This window comes from Salvelinus alpinus, chromosome 36 (genome assembly GCF_045679555.1).
Source record: "Salvelinus alpinus chromosome 36, SLU_Salpinus.1, whole genome shotgun sequence".
Taxonomy (NCBI): domain Eukaryota; kingdom Metazoa; phylum Chordata; class Actinopteri; order Salmoniformes; family Salmonidae; genus Salvelinus; species Salvelinus alpinus.
The window spans coordinates 19,450,145-19,469,570 of NC_092121.1; the positions used below are offsets into that span (position 1 = coordinate 19,450,145).

At 43.9% G+C, this 19,426-nt stretch overlaps 1 protein-coding gene across 3 annotated transcripts in view; it reads right to left on the reverse strand.

Annotated features, from left to right (window-relative positions):
* Window positions 1–663: 663 nt before the first annotated feature.
* LOC139565448 (synaptotagmin-C-like) overlaps window positions 664–19,426 on the reverse strand; it is a 51,029-nt gene continuing 32,266 nt past the window's right edge. For all 3 annotated transcript variants that reach the window (XM_071385803.1, XM_071385806.1, XM_071385804.1), the window contains 8 exons: window positions 16,165–16,347; window positions 13,534–13,660; window positions 12,734–12,952; window positions 10,332–10,452; window positions 8,167–8,338; window positions 4,699–4,828; window positions 4,107–4,197; window positions 664–3,659 (listed from right to left, as the gene is read on the reverse strand). In XM_071385803.1, coding sequence (XP_071241904.1) covers window positions 4,111–4,197; window positions 4,699–4,828; window positions 8,167–8,338; window positions 10,332–10,452; window positions 12,734–12,952; window positions 13,534–13,660; window positions 16,165–16,347 — 1,039 coding nt within the window. In that variant the 3' untranslated portion in view covers window positions 664–3,659; window positions 4,107–4,110. The remainder of the gene's footprint in view (window positions 3,660–4,106; window positions 4,198–4,698; window positions 4,829–8,166; window positions 8,339–10,331; window positions 10,453–12,733; window positions 12,953–13,533; window positions 13,661–16,164; window positions 16,348–19,426) is intronic.

Consider the following 19,426-nt stretch of genomic DNA (forward strand, 5'->3'; position numbering starts at 1 on the left):
TGTTCTCCTCCGCCTCTCCCTCACACACAAACACACTCACTCTCACACACTCTTTCGCTTCCATTCCTTGTCTTTTTAATTCATCTCCTCATCCACTCCCTGCCATCCCCTTTCTCTGTGTCATTTCCCCTCACTCTCTTAATCCTTTCCTACTCCTCCTCTCTCTTTGTGTCACACACACACACGTGCATGCATGCGCGCACACACACTTCCCCCTCGGTTGGTGTAGCAGAGTTTCAGTGTGCTGATAGTGGGCATGACTGTAATGCTCAGTTCATAAGGGTATAATCACTGCATGACTTCCCTGGCATTTATATGACTACTAGAAAAGACTCACAAAGCAACAGTAGGTGGCAGACCAGAGAAAGACACACTCAGGGCAGGCAGCAGCACTCCACTTTGCATTTAGATAAAGTGAGGACACAATAAAGAATTCATGACAAAGTGACTAAATAATTACACATGACGATAATGCATGGCAGGAAAGAGAGAGAGGAAGGTCCTATAGGTTCAGAGAAGATTCAATACAGTATGGATACAGATATATATATATATATAGGTCGAGTGTGTGTGTAGGCTACTGTATACGTACATAATACACAAGGCTTGCACGCACACACACCTACTTCACACACAGTGATTAATAAACAAACACACACAGAATGAGGCTGGATGATACATATCCTTTATTTCCATGATCATTGCTTCAGCCACAACATCTCCCACACGTTCACCTACATCATCTTCCTCTTCACCCTCCTCCCCCTAGTTCTCTGGCTGAAACAAGCATCCTGACTGAATGTCTCACTTCTGTTCAAATGTCTATTTATCTGTTTAACCCATATAAAAAGTAAACTTCTGAAGAAATTATATATTTTTTAAAGAATCAAAAATTAAATCAGGAATAACTATTTAATGAAGATATACAGGATAAACAATGTTATTTATCATCATTGTTTTGATTACAGAGATAACGATTGCTAGGTCTCCATTTTCGTCATTAGTAATATTAATATCAGGTTCATTGTCAGGTTTTGCTTAAAGCATCACTTATTTAATTTTCATTGCATCAAGTTGACATCATTCATGTTAATATAAGCATGCACACACGTTTCCCCATGTCCATTCAGAACTGCACTAACACTGAGAGAGACAGAGGAGAGAGGAGTCCTACACACAGAGAGAGCGGGCAAGATGGAGGGAGGCGGAGAGGGGGGGTGAATGGCTGTGTGGCGAGAGAGGGAAGTGGGGAAAAGGGAGTTTTCAGAAATAGAGTGGGAGAACAAGCAATCAAAGAGAGCAAGAGACAGGTATAGAAAGAGATAAAGGGGGAAAGAGAAAGGTGTATATATATATATATATATATATATATATAAAGAGAGAGAGAGAGAGAGAGAGAGAGAGGTGGAGGGTAATACTGAGAGCACACTAGCAACCTCCAGTGCTGAGTGAGTGCTAACACCACAGTGTTATGGGGCAGAGAATCATGTGGATTGTGAGGGATAGAGACAGAGCCTGGAGATAGGCCAATGGATCAATACTATAGTATCTACTTATACAGGCAGATCAATGACCTCCCAGAACAACCTGAGCTGACATACAGTTCCAGATGGAAAACTTCTGGCTATGATATGGGATATACGGCTTTAATCTGTGTACATACCAAGCATACCAGTAAGCATCCCTGCACTTCCTTGGCCTGAAGTTGGAATAGTAACTGGATCCCCCTGAATGCGTTTAAGGGGAAATGGCAGCCATAGGATTAGTAGTGCTGTTAGTTGAGGTTATAGTAGCAGAAGTGGTGGTAGACATGGTTCTCTCATGGCAGTAGCCACATGGTGCTTAAAGAGGAAGTGCAGAGCATCAACAGGGGGTCATCATATTTCACTAAAGATAAAGGACATGGCTACCCCCTCTCTGTCTCCCTGTTTGGAGGGACTGCTAGGGGACATAAAAGAGTCATTACTCAGCCCAAAAATTCTACCTCAAGTAATCAAGACTTATCTAACATCACGGTGCCAACTGGTTTCCCCTCAGACACACAGTACACATTTACTAAAAGAAGTACACAACCAACACAGTTACTTAGATCAGGCAGGGGGGGCACTTTTGAGTGACTGACAGCTGATCTGGGAAACAACACAGACAATACACTCTAATCTCTGTGAGAGACCGACTGTTCATCAGGGATCATAAGTATCCCACTCCCCACCAAGTGCAATGGGTCCTACACAAAAATGGTTCCTCTAAGACACACAGGACAGAAGACACATTTTGTTCAAAGACAGGAGTTTCAGTCTGTGGATGCTAGGAATGGTGTGGGGCCGCGAGGACCGGTAGAAGATAGGGACGGCATGAGCACAGAAAGGTGTCACACAGAAGGTCACAGTGACACACACACAGACACACAGGCATACACACACAGACGCACACGAATACAAAACACACACACACAAACACAGAAATACACACAAATCAAAGCAACACAAATGTGTGTGTCCTTCTAACGTTGTCGTCCAGTCGGAGACATGATGGACTGCAGACAATTTTTTTCTTTTCAAATTAAATAATGTCTTTCCCGAAAAACAAAATCTTGGAATGATAGAAAAATTCGATATAATGGTGAAATCCTTCCCTGTAGGATACATTTCCAGTAAGTGCACTCCAAGCCGAGCAGGTCCGTCCTCATCACAGTTCCCCTGTAGAGTCCTCTGGGGTAAAGTCTGCCAGTATGTCCAAACAGGGGAACACTATTCCTGTAACATCCCAAGGCGCTCAAATAGTTCAGGTCTTCAAGTACTCACGGTCACATCCTTAGTGGATCGTAAAAAAATGGTATGGATAAATTCCTTTCTGGATGATTATATTACACAAACCCCCAAAACCAAACAAATAGAAAAATAAAAGCAAATTCACATTAATGAGCACCATGAAGAAGGTGACAAAATAATGATTTGAAGGGACACATTTCAAGGTTACGTAACATGCTTCAGCAGATGGGTTCATCCACATTTCTCCCTCCCCTGACATCAATAATAACAACCGGCAAACGTTCCTTCCTCCAGCTAAAAGCCAGAAAAGCCCAGATCCAGAGGGTAGGCCCAAACCAGGCCTCAAGAATGGACTAGACTAGAGTCTCCACAACTGATGTTTGTCCTGCTGAAAACACTACATGGATGTTTCCTAACTCCTACACTTGTATACTAATGGCCTAAAGTAAAGCATTGACACGGTTTGCCTTTTGAAGTCCATACAGTGCAGAAACCTTAGGCCCAGGTCTGATTGGAGGAAGAAATGTGCATCATCACACCCCTCCTGGATGAATTACTGGCACTAACCTGAAGCACTGCGTGTGTGTGTGTGTGTGTGTGTGTGTGTGTGTGTGTGTGTGTGTGTGTGTGTGTGTGTGTGTGTGTGTGTGTGTGTGTGTGTGTGTGTGTGTGTGTGTGTGTCAGCGTTCTAAAGGTTGCTTGTATAGAATGTAGATTCTGTTTTCCTGTGCTTCGTTGCGACAGGACAGGAGTTGTAATATTCAGCAGTAGCAGTAGAACAGCAGTAGCAGTCGATGTGTCTCCTTATCTCTCTTTGTTTGATGGAGAGAATTATTCACAGATGAGCAGAATGAAAGGAAAGTCTGGAACTGGAAAGATGATAATAACCTGGGGAGAAAAGGAGAGAGAGAGAGATAAAGTAGGAGAGACAGTGCGGGTGAGAAGAAACATAAACAGAGAACAGAGCCTTAGAGTACAGTAAGTCAGGGGGTGGGGTACATAACATCTAGATGGTACAGATACTCTTGCCTAACAGCCTCTGAGTCTCAGCTGGATCACATTCACCAAGGTTATAGTCACAAAGCTGTGGTTATATAGGTCCCTCCACAGAAAGCTATGGAATATTGAAAAATTGTGTGTCAGGGTTGGGGTCCACTTCAATAAAGGCAATGCAGGAAATCAATTCAATCTAATTCATGAAGCAGAAATTGCCGTCCTTTGTAATGACAATGTTTTCTAAATCATACAACTAATTTGTCTGAATTGAAATGGAAAGGACTCCAACACTGATATTGGCACTGCATGTGAGAGCATTGAACCAAGAGTTCTACTCACAGTTCTACTCAGAGTGAGGACTGTCCACCACGATGTGAGGCTTGGGAGAGGCTGCGGGACTCTTTGACACAAATGAGGCCACAAGTTTCTCCTGGAAAAATATATTAAAGCAGAGTTAGTATCACCAACACAGACACTGTAGATAACAAAGGTAAATGTATGCTAAAATAGATATTTCATTACTAATGAAAAATATGGTGAGTGGATGAATAGACAGACTAGTTGTTGTACAGTATGTATCAAGCATCTCAGAGTAGGAGTGCTGATCTAGGATCAGGTCCCCCCTGTCCGTGTCATCTTATTCAATGTGATCTAAAAGGAAAAACTGATCAGCACTCCTACTCTGAGACGCTTGATTCATGCGTCCCCCAGACTACTGTATGTATGTGTGGTTACTTGCAACGACTGAATAGAAAAACAAAGACTAGTTAGAACAGGGGAAAAGAAGGCCAAGTACAATTACATACATGAAGTAGGAAAATAGAATGAGAGCACAGGCCTGCACAAAAAAGCACTGTAGTCACGCACTCACACACACACACACTCAACGGTACACATACACACACACACATCACATCATGCACATAATTACCTCGACGAGCTGGTGCCAGTGGTCTATGGGCTTGCGGGGGTTGGCCAGCATGGCAGTCCAGTGCTCCCTCCCAGGACCCTCAGCGTCACTGCCCACACGACACATTCCTATGACTTCATTATGACCAATACTGACCAACACACAGCCAGGTAGAGAGAGAGAGAGCGAGAGAGAGCGAGAGAGAGAGAGAGAGAGAGAGAGAGAGAGAGAGAGAGAGAGAGAGAGAGAGAGAGAGAGAGAAAGAGCAGTAGAACAGAGAGAGAGAGAGAGAGAGAGAGAGAGAGAGAGAGAGAGAGAGAGAGAGAGGAGAGAGAGAGAGAGAGAGAGAGAGAGAGAGAGAGTGTGGGTGGGGGGGGGGGGAGAGTGGGTGGGGGGGAGATGGAGACGGAGAGGGAGAGAGACTGTGACGAACAGGCAAAGTAGGCCTCATTTATCAACCTTGAGTGCTGGGAAAATGAATGCGGCCACAGAGGTTGGATATTCAATAGTGTGCGCACAATATACAGAGACTATTACAAAGGTTTCAATACCAATGGAGAGCACATTCATAGCATACACAAACACACGCATGCATGCACACACACAAACATCGAACTATAGAGATGCTATAACCTGGGTTTTAAATGCATAAAAGATAACACACACACACACAACTATAGAGATACTATAACCTACAACATGGGTTTAATAATAATAAAGAAAACACAAACACACACCAGCCAGGCGATGGTGTGATGATGGAGGGTGTGATAGAGAGTGCCAGATAGATACACACTGGCATGGTTACACAGTGTCTCACCACCAGACACTATTTCCATTAGCATTAGCATAAACAATGTTTATTCATGAGGCCCCCATCCTCATGTAAAACAGGAGGAGTCCACCAGGAGTCTGACTCACAGGGACAATCAGCTATGTGTTCAACAGACCACTGCTACACACCAACCAAATAACAACGTCTATCAACTGTACAGACCCACATAGTACTAACTACACACCAAACAAATAACGTCTATCAATGTTTTAGACTGACCCATGCTAGTACACAACAACGTCTATTAAACTAACTGTACAGTGAAAATCACACTTTTCAAAGTTCATATTCTGCTAACTCATACCCAAATAATTGTGTTTATTCATCCTGTACTCGTATTAGTGGCCAAAGCATGAATTGGAGAAAAAACACCTCAAACTTGTATCTCATACAGACCGTTTCAAAATGCTTGCTACTTCCTCATAGAGTATGGTGTTATACTCCTGAGGAGGATGAGCTGGGCAATCAGCGGTCTAGAGGAGGATATTTTTAACAACCGGTATACACCCACATCATTCTGTTGGGGTACGCCCACACTATTCCAACACAGAAAAGCTTCTTAACATACATCATTTTAAAAAATTGGAAGGAAAACTATTTCACTCATATTGTAAGTAATAATAGATCATATTTAACACTGGACAGTTATTTTAAGGTAACAGAATGACCCGTCCTACTACACACCAACATCTATCAACGTAATAGACCCACACAGTGCTAACTACACACCAACCCAATAACAATGTCTATCAACGTAACAGAATGCTAACTACAAAGTTATTATTGTTTATATTCCTATTATTTTTAAGATTTTTATTCGAAATTCAGTTTTGTTTCAGTTAGTTTTCAGATCTACTTTACCTTGTTTTTTATTTAGTTTACTTTTTATAAAAATATGCATTTAGTTCTTGTGTTTTCTGGAATGTCACTTCTTGCCACTGTGGGGCAGTAATGCATAAGGTGATGGGTCAGGTCATAGGTTAGGTTAGGTTTAAAGGTACACTCAGGGAGATGACATAGATGCACAAAGTAAACAGTAGTGGTGGGTCAATTTCCGCAACAACCAGGAGCGTTGAAGCTCCATCGTTGGTCACCGCCTTTTAAAGTGTTGCATTCTGGTGATAAAAATTGTCAGACTGGAGCCTACATGTCAATTACATGAACTTACAAAAATCATATGATCAAAGGTCATGAAGTTTTGACTGCAGTAAACTGCAAGTTTCAGCAGTTGCTCTTCACCAACTTCATCCTGCAGTCATCACCTGCATTGTGGGAGGCTCTATTGTCAACCAATCATTAGTTTAGCTTGAAAACCCTGTTTGATTTTTGCCCCCCAAAAACATAATTCATGATGGTTTTTATTTTATTTCGTTTTGGAGGCAGTACAGTTTTAATTTTTCAAATGGGTTTGTTAATTATTATAATTAAATTTACTAAATGGTTTTGAGTGTTTTGTTTTAGTTTCAGTTTACTATAATAACCTTGCGACACACCATAAAAATAACAACTACCAACAACAGACATACCCTTATCTAACAATTAACAACAGACACGCCCTTATCTAACAATTAACAACAGACACACCCTTATCTAACAATTAACAACAGACATACCCTTATCTAACAATTAACAACAGACATACCCTTATCTAACAAATAACAACAGACATACCCTTATCTAACAATTAACAACAGACATACCCTTATCTAACAATTAACAACAGACATACCCTTATCTAACAAATTACAACAGACATACCCTTATCTAACAATTAACAACAGACATACCCTTATCTAACAATTAACAACAGACATACCCTTATCTAATAATTAACAACAGACATACCCTTATCTAACAAATAACAACAGACATACCCTTATCTAACAATTAACAACAGACATACACTTATCTAACAATTAACAACAGACATACCCTTATCTAACAAATAACAACAGACATACCCTTATCTAACAATTAACAACAGACACACCCTTATCTAACTATTAACAACAGACATACCCTTATCTAACAATTAACAACAGACATACCCTTATCTAACAAATAACAACAGACATACCCTTATCTAACAATTAACAACAGACATACCCTTATCTAACAATTAACAACAGACATACCCTTATCTAACAATTAACAACAGACATACCCTTATCTAACAATTAACAACAGACATACCCTTATCTAACAAATAACAACACACATACACTTATCTAACAATTAACAACAGACATACCCTTATCTAACAATTAACAACAGACATACACTTATCTAACAATTAACAACAGACATACACTTATCTAACAATTAACAACAGACATACCCTTATCTAACAATTAACAACAGACATACCCTTATCTAATAATTAACAACAGACATACCCTTATCTAACAATTAACAACAGACATACCCTTATCTAACAATTAACAACAGACATACCCTTATCTAACAATTAACAACAGACACACCCTTATCTAACAATTAACAACAGACATACCCTTATCTAACAATTAACAACAGCAACCATCCAAATACATAGTCAGTATTATAATGGTATCAATTACATCCACATCCCACACAAACTTATAAAACTCCCATTGTCCAGTAATAAAGTAATAACAGCCCAGGTCTCTTCTTACCAGTCATAGTCCATGACAGCGATGATGATGGACACCCTGTCGATGTCCTCATGAGGGATGTCAAAGACTAGAGCCTCGTTGTAGGTGGGGTTCAATGTATTCTTCTTAATGGATGTCTTCCTCTTCTTTAGCCTGCGGCCATCACATATCAGAGAAGCCTTCACGTACGGGTCTGAGAGAAGGAGAAAGAGGGAGGGAGAGAGAGAAAAAGAGAGAGAGAAAGAAATAGAGGAAGAGAAAGAGAGGGACAAAGATAAGAGACAAACCTTGAGCAGGCTATTAACAAATTATACTCCCACGTCCAGGCATCTGTCTTTAACACATATAAGACATACAAATCTAGGCCCCTTGTACGAGGGGGATTAAGTCCAAAGTAAAACAGGGGGATTCACGTCAATTACCACAGAATAAAAACTGCCGCTCTAGTCCGTTGTAAAACTTACAGAACACTGAGAGTTACCATTTGATTTTATGGTGGATTTTTTTATGCTTTGTTAGGCATTCTAATAATCTCCTAATCATAAAAGCAATAATAACGGTGTGGCCTCATAATTTAGCGTGTCATTTCGTCAGTATAGTAACTGTTACCGTGGTAATGCAGGATCCTCACATCCTCACAGGCAGGATTAATAACTCAATTACTTTAGTTAGGCGTTCATGAAATCATCATCAGCTACCTAAGTCCCAGCCATCCGTCAGGCCAGGACATGGTTGTGTTTAAAGCATTTGGTTGTTTGTTGGCTGCGGTTTTTAGCACTCCAACGTTTATGATTTTTGCTATTTGCTTGTGTTTCCAACATTGCCACAAAACAGATTTTTGGCACTTCATTGCGTTTGGAACAGTTGAACAGTATTTATTTGGGCAATATGTACAGAATGTAACATATCAATATTCAAATATTCATGAATTCAGTCAATTGATGTGTTTGCTCCATCTGTTTATGCAGGCCTAATTGCATTCAAATAATAGTTGAAATACAAAATGTGTGATGTGAGTCTTGTCAGGCTGTTTCTAACAGAAGAGACGACCCCCAGCGCTGTGATCAGTGTGCTGTTGTCAGTGTGCTGCGGTCAGTGTGCTGTTGTCAGTGTGCTGCGGTCAGTGTGCTGTTGTCAGTGTGCTGCGGTCAGTGTGCTGTTGTCAGTGTGCTGCGGTCAGTGTGCTGTTGTCAGTGTGCTGCGGTCAGTGTGCTGTTGTCAGTGTGCTGCGGACAGTGTGCTGCGGACAGTGTGCTGCGGTCAGTGTGCTGTTGTCAGTGTGCTGCGGACAGTGTGCTGCGGACAGTGTGCTGCGGTCAGTGTGCTGTTGTCAGTGTGCTGCGGACAGTGTGCTGCGGACAGTGTGCTGCGGTCAGTGTGCTGTTGTCAGTGTGCTGCGGACAGTGTGCTGCGGACAGTGTGCTGCGGTAAGTGTGCTGTTGTCAGTGTGCTGTTGTCAGTGTGCTGCGGACAGTGTGCTGTTGTCAGTGTGCTGCGGACAGTGTGCTGTTGTCAGTGTGCTGCGGTCAGTGTGCTGTTGTCAGTGTGCTGCGGACAGTGTGCTGTTGTCAGTGTGCTGTTGTCAGTGTGCTGCGGTCAGTGTGCTGCGGTCAGTGTGCTGCGGTCAGTGTGCTGTTGTCAGTGTGCTGCGGACAGTGTGCTGTTGTCAGTGTGCTGTTGTCAGTGTGCTGCGGTCAGTGTGCTGCGGTCAGTGTGCTGCGGTCAGTGTGCTGTTGTCAGTGTGCTGCGGTCAGTGTGCTGCGGTCAGTGTGCTGCGGTCAGTGTGCTGTTGTCAGTGTGCTGCGGTCAGTGTGCTGTGGTCAGTGTGCTGTTGTCAGTGTGCTGCGGACAGTGTGCTGTTGTCAGTGTGCTGCGGTCAGTGTGCTGTTGTCAGTGTGCTGCGGACAGTGTGCTGTTGTCAGTGTGCTGTTGTCAGTGTGCTGCGGTCAGTGTGCTGCGGTCAGTGTGCTGCGGTCAGTGTGCTGTTGTCAGTGTGCTGTTGTCAGTGTGCTGTTGTCAGTGTGCTGCGGTCAGTGTGCTGCGGTCAGTGTGCTGCGGTCAGTGTGCTGCTGTCAGTGTGCTGTTGTCAGTGTGCTGCGGTCAGTGTGCTGCGGTCAGTGTGCTGCGGTCAGTGTGCTGTTGTCAGTGTGCTGCGGTCAGTGTGCTGCGGTCAGTAGGTAAGTCACCTGAGAAGCCGGTGAGGTCCATGGCTTTGAGGTTGGTGGCCTTGATGACAGTGGCGGTGAGCCGACCTGCCGTGGGCAGGTAACACAGAGAGAAGTTCAGCTCCCCCAGGTCAGCCTTCTCCTGTACAACACACACACAGAGGTCAGAGGTCAGGGTTCAAACACGGATCCCAGCAAACGTGTGGAAACAGTCAGCCAGTAATACCCAAAGCCACAGGCTGAGAGCAGGGTCTGTAAAAGAGACCACCATCTTGCATTTGGTTTGCTAAACCATGAAGCAGGCATCATTGATAATTGCCACAGAGACATGACAGGTGTCACAATCTAAACGGGCAGCATATTCAAACTGAAGGCAACTGTCATCACAGTACATTAATGAAATGTCAATCTTTCAATGTCCCCAAGAAGATAAAAGTTAAATTGCGCTAGATCTAAAGGCTATTTAAACACTCTCCCCTGCTTCCTCCTAACTCGGCACAGCCAGTGGTCATGGTGGTGGCATAGTGGCATAGCAGTGGCATAGCGGTGGCATTATAGTGGCATAGCAATGGCATTACAGTGGCATAGCAGTGGCATTATAGTGGCATTATAGTGGCATATGGTGGCATATGGGGGCATAAGGTGGCATATCGGTGGCATTATAGAGGATAGCAGTGGCATTATAGTGGTATAGTGGTGGCATTATGGTGGCATAGCGGCGGCATTATAGTGTCATAGCAGTGGCATTATAGTGGATAGCAGTGGCATTATAGTGTCATAGCGGTGGCATTATAGTGGCATAGCGGCGGCATTATGGTGGCATAGTGGTGGCATTATAGTGGCATAGCGGTGGCATTATGGTGGCATAGCGGTGGCATTATGGTGGCATAGCGGTGGCATTATAGTGGATAGCGGTGGCATTATAGTGTCATAGCGGTGGCATTAGGGTGGCATAGCGGTGGCATTATAGTGGCATAGAGGCGGCATTATAGTGGCATAGCGGTGGCATTATAGTGGCATAGCGGTGGCATTATGGTGGCATAGCGGAGGCATTATAGTGTCATAGCGGTGGCATTAAAGTGGATAGCAGTGGCATTATAGTGTCATAGCGGCGGCATTATAGTGGATAGCAGTGGCATTATAGTGGATAGCGGTGGCATTATAGTGTCATAGCGTTGGCATTATAGTGGCATAGCGGTGGCATTATAGTGGCATAGCGGAGGCATTATAGTGGATAGCAGTGGCATTATAGTGGATAGCGGTGGCATTATAGTGTCATAGCGGTGGCATTATAGTGGCATAGCGGTGGCATTATAGTGGCACAGCGGTGGCATTATAGTGACATAGTGGTGGTACTGTGGTGGCATTATAGTGCCATTATAGTGGCATAGTGGTGACATTATAGTGGCATTATAGTGGCATATTGGTGGTATAGTGGTGGCATAGTGGTGGTACAGTGGTGGCATTATAGTGGTATATTGGTGGCACAGTGGTGACATTATTGTGGCATTATAGTGGCATAGTGGTGGCATTATAGAGGCATAGTGGTGGTATAGCGGTGGCATTATAGTGGTATATTGGTGGTATAGTGGTAGCATTATAGTGGTATATTAGTGGCATAATGGTGGTATAGTGGTGACATTATAGTGGCATTATAGTGGCATAGTGGTGGTACAGTGGTGGCATTATAGTGGCATATTGGTGGTATAGTGGTAGCATTATAGTGGTATATTGGTGGCATAGTGGTGGTATAGTGGTGACATTATAGTGGCATTATAGTGGCATAGTGGTGGTACAGTGGTAGCATTATAGTGCCATATTGGTGGTATAGTGGTAGCATTATAGTGGCATAGTGTTGGCATTATAGTGTCATAGTGGTGGCATTATAGTGGCATAGTGATGGCATTATAGTGGCATATCGGTGGCATTATAGTGGCATAGTGGTGGTATAGTGGTAGCATTATAGTGGCATAGTGGTGGTATTGTGGTAGCATTATAGTGGCATAGTGTTGGCATTATAGTGTCATAGTGGTGGCATTATAGTGGCATATCGGTGGCATTATAGTGGCATAGTGTTGGCAAAGTGGTGGTATTGTGGTAGCATTATAGTGGCATAGTGATGGCATTATAGTGGCATAGTGTTGGCATTATAGTGTCATAGTGGTGGCATTATAGTGGCATATCGGTGGTATTATAGTGGCTATGCCACTATAATGCCACCGCTATGCCATTATAGTGGCATACATAGTGGTGGTATTGTGGTAGCATTATAGTGGCATAGTGTTGGCATAGTGGTGGCATTATAGTGGCATAGTGGAGGCATTATAGTGGCGATATTATAGTGGTATAGTGGTGTCATCATGGTAACATAGTGGTGGCATTGCGTTGGTATTATGGTGTTAGGCATGGGCTCTCTCTCTCACCGCAGTGCCCTCCACGATGTCCCTCCAGACAGGCTTTTCCCCTGTGCCCTCGCTGAAGTCCAGAAGGTTGTCCACAACCACTTGGCCAATCAGGTCGTGTCTGGAGAAGCGGTCAAAGTCGTAGACAGAGAAGTGTAGCTTCCGGGAGTGCAGCTCTGCCAGGGGGACACCGAACTGGAACGTCTCGTTGAAGATAGGGTTTAGGGTCTTTCTGTGGACCTGTGGGAGAGAGGAGAGGGGGGAATTGAGGAGGGAAAGCGGGATAGAGGTGAAGGGGGGAGAAAGGGGAAGGAGAGGGAGAGGGGGGGAGAGGGAGAGAGAGAACAAGAGTCAACAAGAGAGTCTGCAAGAGAGTCTGCTAGACAGCCTAACATATTTATTCAGATTAGGCTGAATGAAATCTCAGCTAATTCCAATGTGTAAGGGAGTAGACTATGCATTTGTAAATTCTAATAAATTACTGACAGTAATTTGAGAAACGGCAATGAAACTCCGCACAAATCTCTCGTGGTAATGCATACACAAATCTCTGGGTGACATCAATGGATGATTCACACAGAACTCCAAGTTATGCATGGACAAATTTCTCAATTGGCATCAGAGTGAAACTACACGTTTGTCAGGTTAGTATTTTACTGTGCCTTCAAACTGGACTGAAAACCAGCCCAATTTGTGTGAAAACTGACAAGTGTAATAAATGACAGCCTGATCCCAGATCTGTTTGTACTCTTCCAATGTATTTATGGTCATTGGCAAGACAGCACAAACAGATCTGGGATCAGGCTTGATCAATGTGTTACCTTGGTCTGGAACTTCTTCTTCCTGTCTGGCAGTAGGTAGATCTTGACGTAGGGGTCTGAGAAGCCGTTGGCGTCCTTGGCAGCCAGGTCTACAGCCTTCAGGATCTTTACCACTAGCTGCTCTGTACTGCAGACGGGGACACACATATACAATCTATGTTAGACTCACCGTCTGGGACACACACACACAACACAATCTATATGTCAAACTTACCTGGACAGACATAGGGCTACAGAGTAGATAGCGAGACAGTGGAGTGGTTAGGAGAGTATGTTGTATCTATGAAGTGGGTCGATGGGGATCCATTGAGGTCCAGGATGAAGCAGCCCTTGACACTGATTTAAGGGTTTACTCCCTACTAATGGGGAATTTGAGGAAGGTAGATCTGTGAATGAGAGCAACTTCTACAAGTAGCATAATCCATTGCTACAAAGCTACAGATCGGCTCCAGCAGTTCCAGTGAGAGAAGCCAAGCCATTAATACTCCTCATAGTAGGCTATTCCACTGTGTTATGGTCAGTCTGGGTCACACACACACGCCCGCACACACACATACACAGTCTTGCACATATACACATGCATACACACACACGCGAAGACGTCCGTCTAAACGCCTACGTCCAGTGGTCTGTCTGCAGAACTACTTATGAGGGATTTAATTAAGAGAGTGAAGATGGCTGGCAGGCCTTTAATCAGACCTCATTATACCCTGTCCTTCTGCGTTAACGAGCGTGTCACCACTTCATTACGGGCCTTTAGGAGCACAGCGTGAACTCTGGGGAAGAGAGCACCACCAAGCAATAGCCAATAGCAGCTCAGACAAACACACTGTTTAATCATCTGGCCCAATCAGGACTGAGATAAGCCTGTTGACGACATGATTGCATCCAATCAGGTTTCATGTTTATCATGCAATCACGTCCAATTAAGGAAATCAGGTAAACATCCCAATCCTACAATCACATCAAATCAGGGATAAAATTAATACCGTCATTAGTAAATTAGGAAGTTATATTTAAATTGGATAAACACGTTAATCAGAGAAACATGTCCAATTAGTATTTCTTAAGTCTATCTACTTACTTTAAGTCCAGTATCATCTCCGCTTGGAAGTCGATACACACTGTCAGTACGTGTTGGGAACTGTAGTCCTTATGACTATGAGCAGTGTAGTTTTATAAAGCATAATTGAAAATGCCAGGTGAGTCCTGTATAAAAGCTGGCCCTGATGGCATGTCACATTCAACAACATTACCTCATTACAACAACAAACACTGTAGTGTTCCTACTCTCACATGTCCGTTTGAACATCAAGACAACAAAGAGCAGGAAAAAAAGACAACCTTTAAATATATATATATATTTAACCTATATTTAACTAGGCGAGTCAGTTAAGAACAAATTCTTATTTACAATGACGGCCTACTAACACGGTCCCAGAAGAACTCGGCAGAAAATACACCTATTACTGATCTGTCAGAGGGAAATTCGCTATACTATTCCTCACAGACAATGGCTGGAAACCGCCCTATTCCCACAGCACTAGTGTCAGCTTTTAACTACAGTGTCAATAGAAAATACATTTCCCAGAGGGCCGAGGGAAAATTGACATTGTTGTCCTGACTGCTATTCCCCAAATGTGCTCGGGTCTAGCACGTTAACATTGATGTATGGTAAATACATTACAATTATCCCACACAGTGCTAACAGTGTGAAGAGAAGGTGACACACATTATATCTCTCTCTCCCTCTCTCTCTCCCGCTCTCTCTGTCTGTTTCCTCTCTCTCTAGATTTTCTAACAAAGATTCACAGTGTGTCAGAAAGCAGAGCAGAACAAATGATCTTGTGACGTGAGGTAGAAATAGAGAGATAGACCAACAGCATCCCTCCCTCCCTCCCTCCCTCCCTCCCTCCCTCCCTCCCTCCCTCCCTCCCTCTATCTCTCGTTCCCTCTCCCTCTAATTCTGTGTCTGTAATTCGTGCTATAACAGTCTGGTGTTATTATGTGTTGACAGGGTCTGCTGTTTAAAGTAGCTCACCATATATAATTCATGACCCTAACTGCCTCTCACTCCCTTGTGTTTCGAACATCAGCACTTTCTTTCTCAATTGTAATGTTTCTCTGTGTGACGGCAGAAAGAAAGGACCCCACCAGGCAGCCACAGAGCCACAGATAGACTGAGACAGACCTAGCAGACTGTACTACACTGCCCCTGCTCTCTCCCTCCTCTCCTCTGTCCTCCCTCCATCTTCCCATCTTCAACCCTCCGAAGAGGGGCACGCCCACTATTTACATAAACAGAGCCAGTGCTGCAGAAAACCTACAACGGGGGCATGCATGAATGCACTCAAGGTATGGAAAATTAGACAATTACAATAACAATGTCTATCTATCTATCTTGTGTACACTATTTAGTCCATAATGTAAAAGTATATATGGGTGATAAAAACTGCCCACTGTGTGATACTTGACACTGCAATGATAGAATTTCTAGGGCAAGTACCTTAACTCAGCTGTGATGACAGAGCAGCTGTTGATCCTCTGTCTAAGCCTTAATGTAATGTATATTTAACAGTGCACTCAGACCGAGGTGTGAAGAGGATTAATTAAGTGAATCGGTTCACTCACTTGAAGGCGTAGCGCAGGAGGAAGCTGATCTTGCCGCAATTGTCCCCCGTTTTCCCTTCCCCCTGGTCGCCCCCACGCAGTCTGTAGAGTTCCGGTTTGATTTGGCCAATGCTGGTCACCTGCTCGCTCTTCTCCTCACCATGGAAATCAGGGCTGGACAACTGGTGAGTCATGGGCTTGGGCCTGGGGAGAGAGAAAGGCTTAATAGACACATTAACACTCACTGGAGAGACAGACAGGGTTAAAGGAGAAGTTCTCTTTTTTACAATCAAATCTACATTTTTGAAGTAAATGGCATGTTATAGAAGGGTCCAGACACCTTTTTTGTGATTTCAGTTGTTTTTGAGAAACTTACCCCAAACAGAAAAGCACTTCTTCATCCTCGTTGTGCAGTATGTTGTGCAGTATGTTGTGCAGTACGGGGGCCCTGAAAAAACATGAACAAAGGCTCCAAAAACACCCAAATAAATCCTTTTAGAAATGGCAAAGCTCTCAGTATAGTGATGCAGGTCTTTAGATGTTGTACACATGAAAATGTGTCATTACGAACTTTATCAGCAATGTTATAGTCCATTTTGTGCTACTCGAGCCATTTCCCCTATCCAGCTGTTCCATTCTCTGTTTAGACTGCTGCTATAGGTAACTGCCAAATTAAAGGAAACTCCATAATAAAGTGTCTTAAGAGGGCGCTGGGCTTCCACGAGCCGCCAGAACAGCTTCAATGGTTCTACAAATGCCTGGAACCTACTGTGTGGAAGTACATTGCAGAATAATAGTGAAGACATCAAAACTCTGAAATAACACATATGGAATCATGCTTTCAATATACCTTGTATCCCTCATTTACTCAAGTGTTTCCTTTATTTTGGCAGTTGCCTGTAGAATGGACGGAGTAGTATCGCTCGACTCGCAACAAAATGGACTATAACATTGCTGATAAAGTTCGTAATGACACATTTTCATGTGTACCACATCTAAAGACCTGCATCACTATACTGAGAGCTTTGCCATTTCTAAAAGGATGTATTTGGGTGTTTTTGGAGCCTTTGTTCATGTTTTTTCAGGGCCCCCGTACTGCACAACATACTGCACAACGTACTGCACAACCAGGATGAGGAAGTGATTTGCTGTTTGGGGTAAGTTTCCCAAAAACAAGTGAAATCACAAAAAAGGTGTCTAGACCTTTCGATAACATGGCATTTACATAAAAAATAGAAACAGGGTTGTAAAAAAGAAAACAGAATAACACACACTAAAAAGATCGATAGGGTTAATTCACAGACATACATTCACTGGAGAGACAGACAGGGTTAATACTCAGAATAACACTCAGAAAATGTATACACTAGACAACCAATCACAGAAATGTGATGACCCTTAGAAAATATAATTATCACATACTTAAAAATATATACAGTACCAGTTGAATGTTTGGACAAACCTACTCATTCAAGGGTTTTTCTTTATTTTTACTATTTCTACATTGTAGAATAATAGTGAAGACATCACAACTATGAAATAACAAATAGGGAATCATGTAGTAACCAAAAAAGTGTTAACAAATCAAATTATATTTTAGATTTAAGATTCTTCAAAGTAGCCACCCTTTGCCTCGATGACAGCTTTGTACACTTTTGGCATTCTCTCAACCAGCTTCATGAGGAATGCTTTTCCAATAGCCTTGAAGGAGTTCACACATATGCTGAGCACTTGTTGGCTGCTTTTCCTTCACTTTGCGGTCCAACTCATCCCAAACCATCTCAAGTGAGTTGAGATCGGGTGATTGTGGAGGCCAGGTCTGTTATGCTGGTGAATGAGGACCCAAAAGCGACGTAATAGTAACAGAGTCTTTATTCCAGTATTAAACAAATAATGATTCTCCTGGAATTATCAATGGTCAATCCAAAACAGGAAACTGAAATCCTCTCGTCAATAGAGAGGAACGACTGGAGACGCGACCACAGACTGCAGGTCGCTTCAGGAAGGCACTGGCCGTAGCTGACATAGACACCTGCTCACACGCAGCATCTGAAGAAGGCAAAGAACACGACAGGGCGGAACAAGGACACAGGAACAGCAAACATCAAACAAGAATCCGACCAGGCAGAAGCGGAAAACAGAGGGAGAAATAGGGACTCTAATCAGAGGGCAAAATAGGGGACAGGTGTGAAAGAGTAAATGAGGTCGTTAGGAGAATGAGAAACAGCTGGGAGCAGGAACGGAACGATAGAGAGAGAGAGCGGGAGAGGGAGAGAGGCAGGAGGAGAGAGAGAGAGAGAAAGAGGGAAAGAACCTAATAAGACCAGCAGAGGGAAGCACAGGGACAAGACATGATCAAAGACAAAACATGACAGTACCCCCCCACTCACCGAGCGCCTCCTGGCGCACTCGAGGAGGAACCCTGGCGGCAACGAAGGAAATCATCAATCAACGAACGGTCCAGCACGTCCCGAGATGGAACCCAACTCCTCTCCTCAGGACCGTAACCCTCCCAATCCACTAAGTACTGGTGACCACGTCCCCGAGAACGCATGTCCATGATCCTTCGTACCTTGTAAATAGGAGCGCCCTCGACAAGGACGGGGGGGGGGGGGAGGGAAGACGAACGGGGGCGCGAAGAAAAGGCTTGACACAAGAGACATGGAAGACAGGGTGGACGCGACGAAGATGTCGCGGAAGAAGCAGTCGCACAGCGACAGGATTGACGACCTGAGAGACACGGAACGGACCAATGAACCGCGGAGTCAACTTGCGAGAAGCTGTCGTAAGGGGAAGGTTACGAGTGGAAAGCCACACTCTCTGACCGCGACAATACCTAGGACTCTTAATCCTACGTTTATTGGCGGCTCTCACAGTCTGCGCCCTGTAACGGCAAAGTGCAGACCTGACCCTCCTCCAGGTGCGCTCACAACGTTGGACAAAAGCCTGAGCGGAGGGAACGCTGGACTCGGCGAGCTGGGACGAGAACAGAGGAGGCTGGTAACCAAGACTACTCTGAAACGGAGATAGCCCGGTAGCAGACGAAGGAAGCGAGTTGTGAGCGTACTCAGCCCAGGGGAGCTGTTCTGCCCAAGACGCAGGGTTTCGAAACGAAAGGCTGCGTAATATGCGACCAATCGACTGATTGGCCCTTTCTGCTTGACCGTTAGACTGGGGATGAAACCCGGAAGAGAGACTGACGGAAGCACCAATCAAACGACAGAACTCCCTCCAAAACTGTGACGTGAATTGCGGACCTCTGTCTGAAACGGCGTCTAACGGG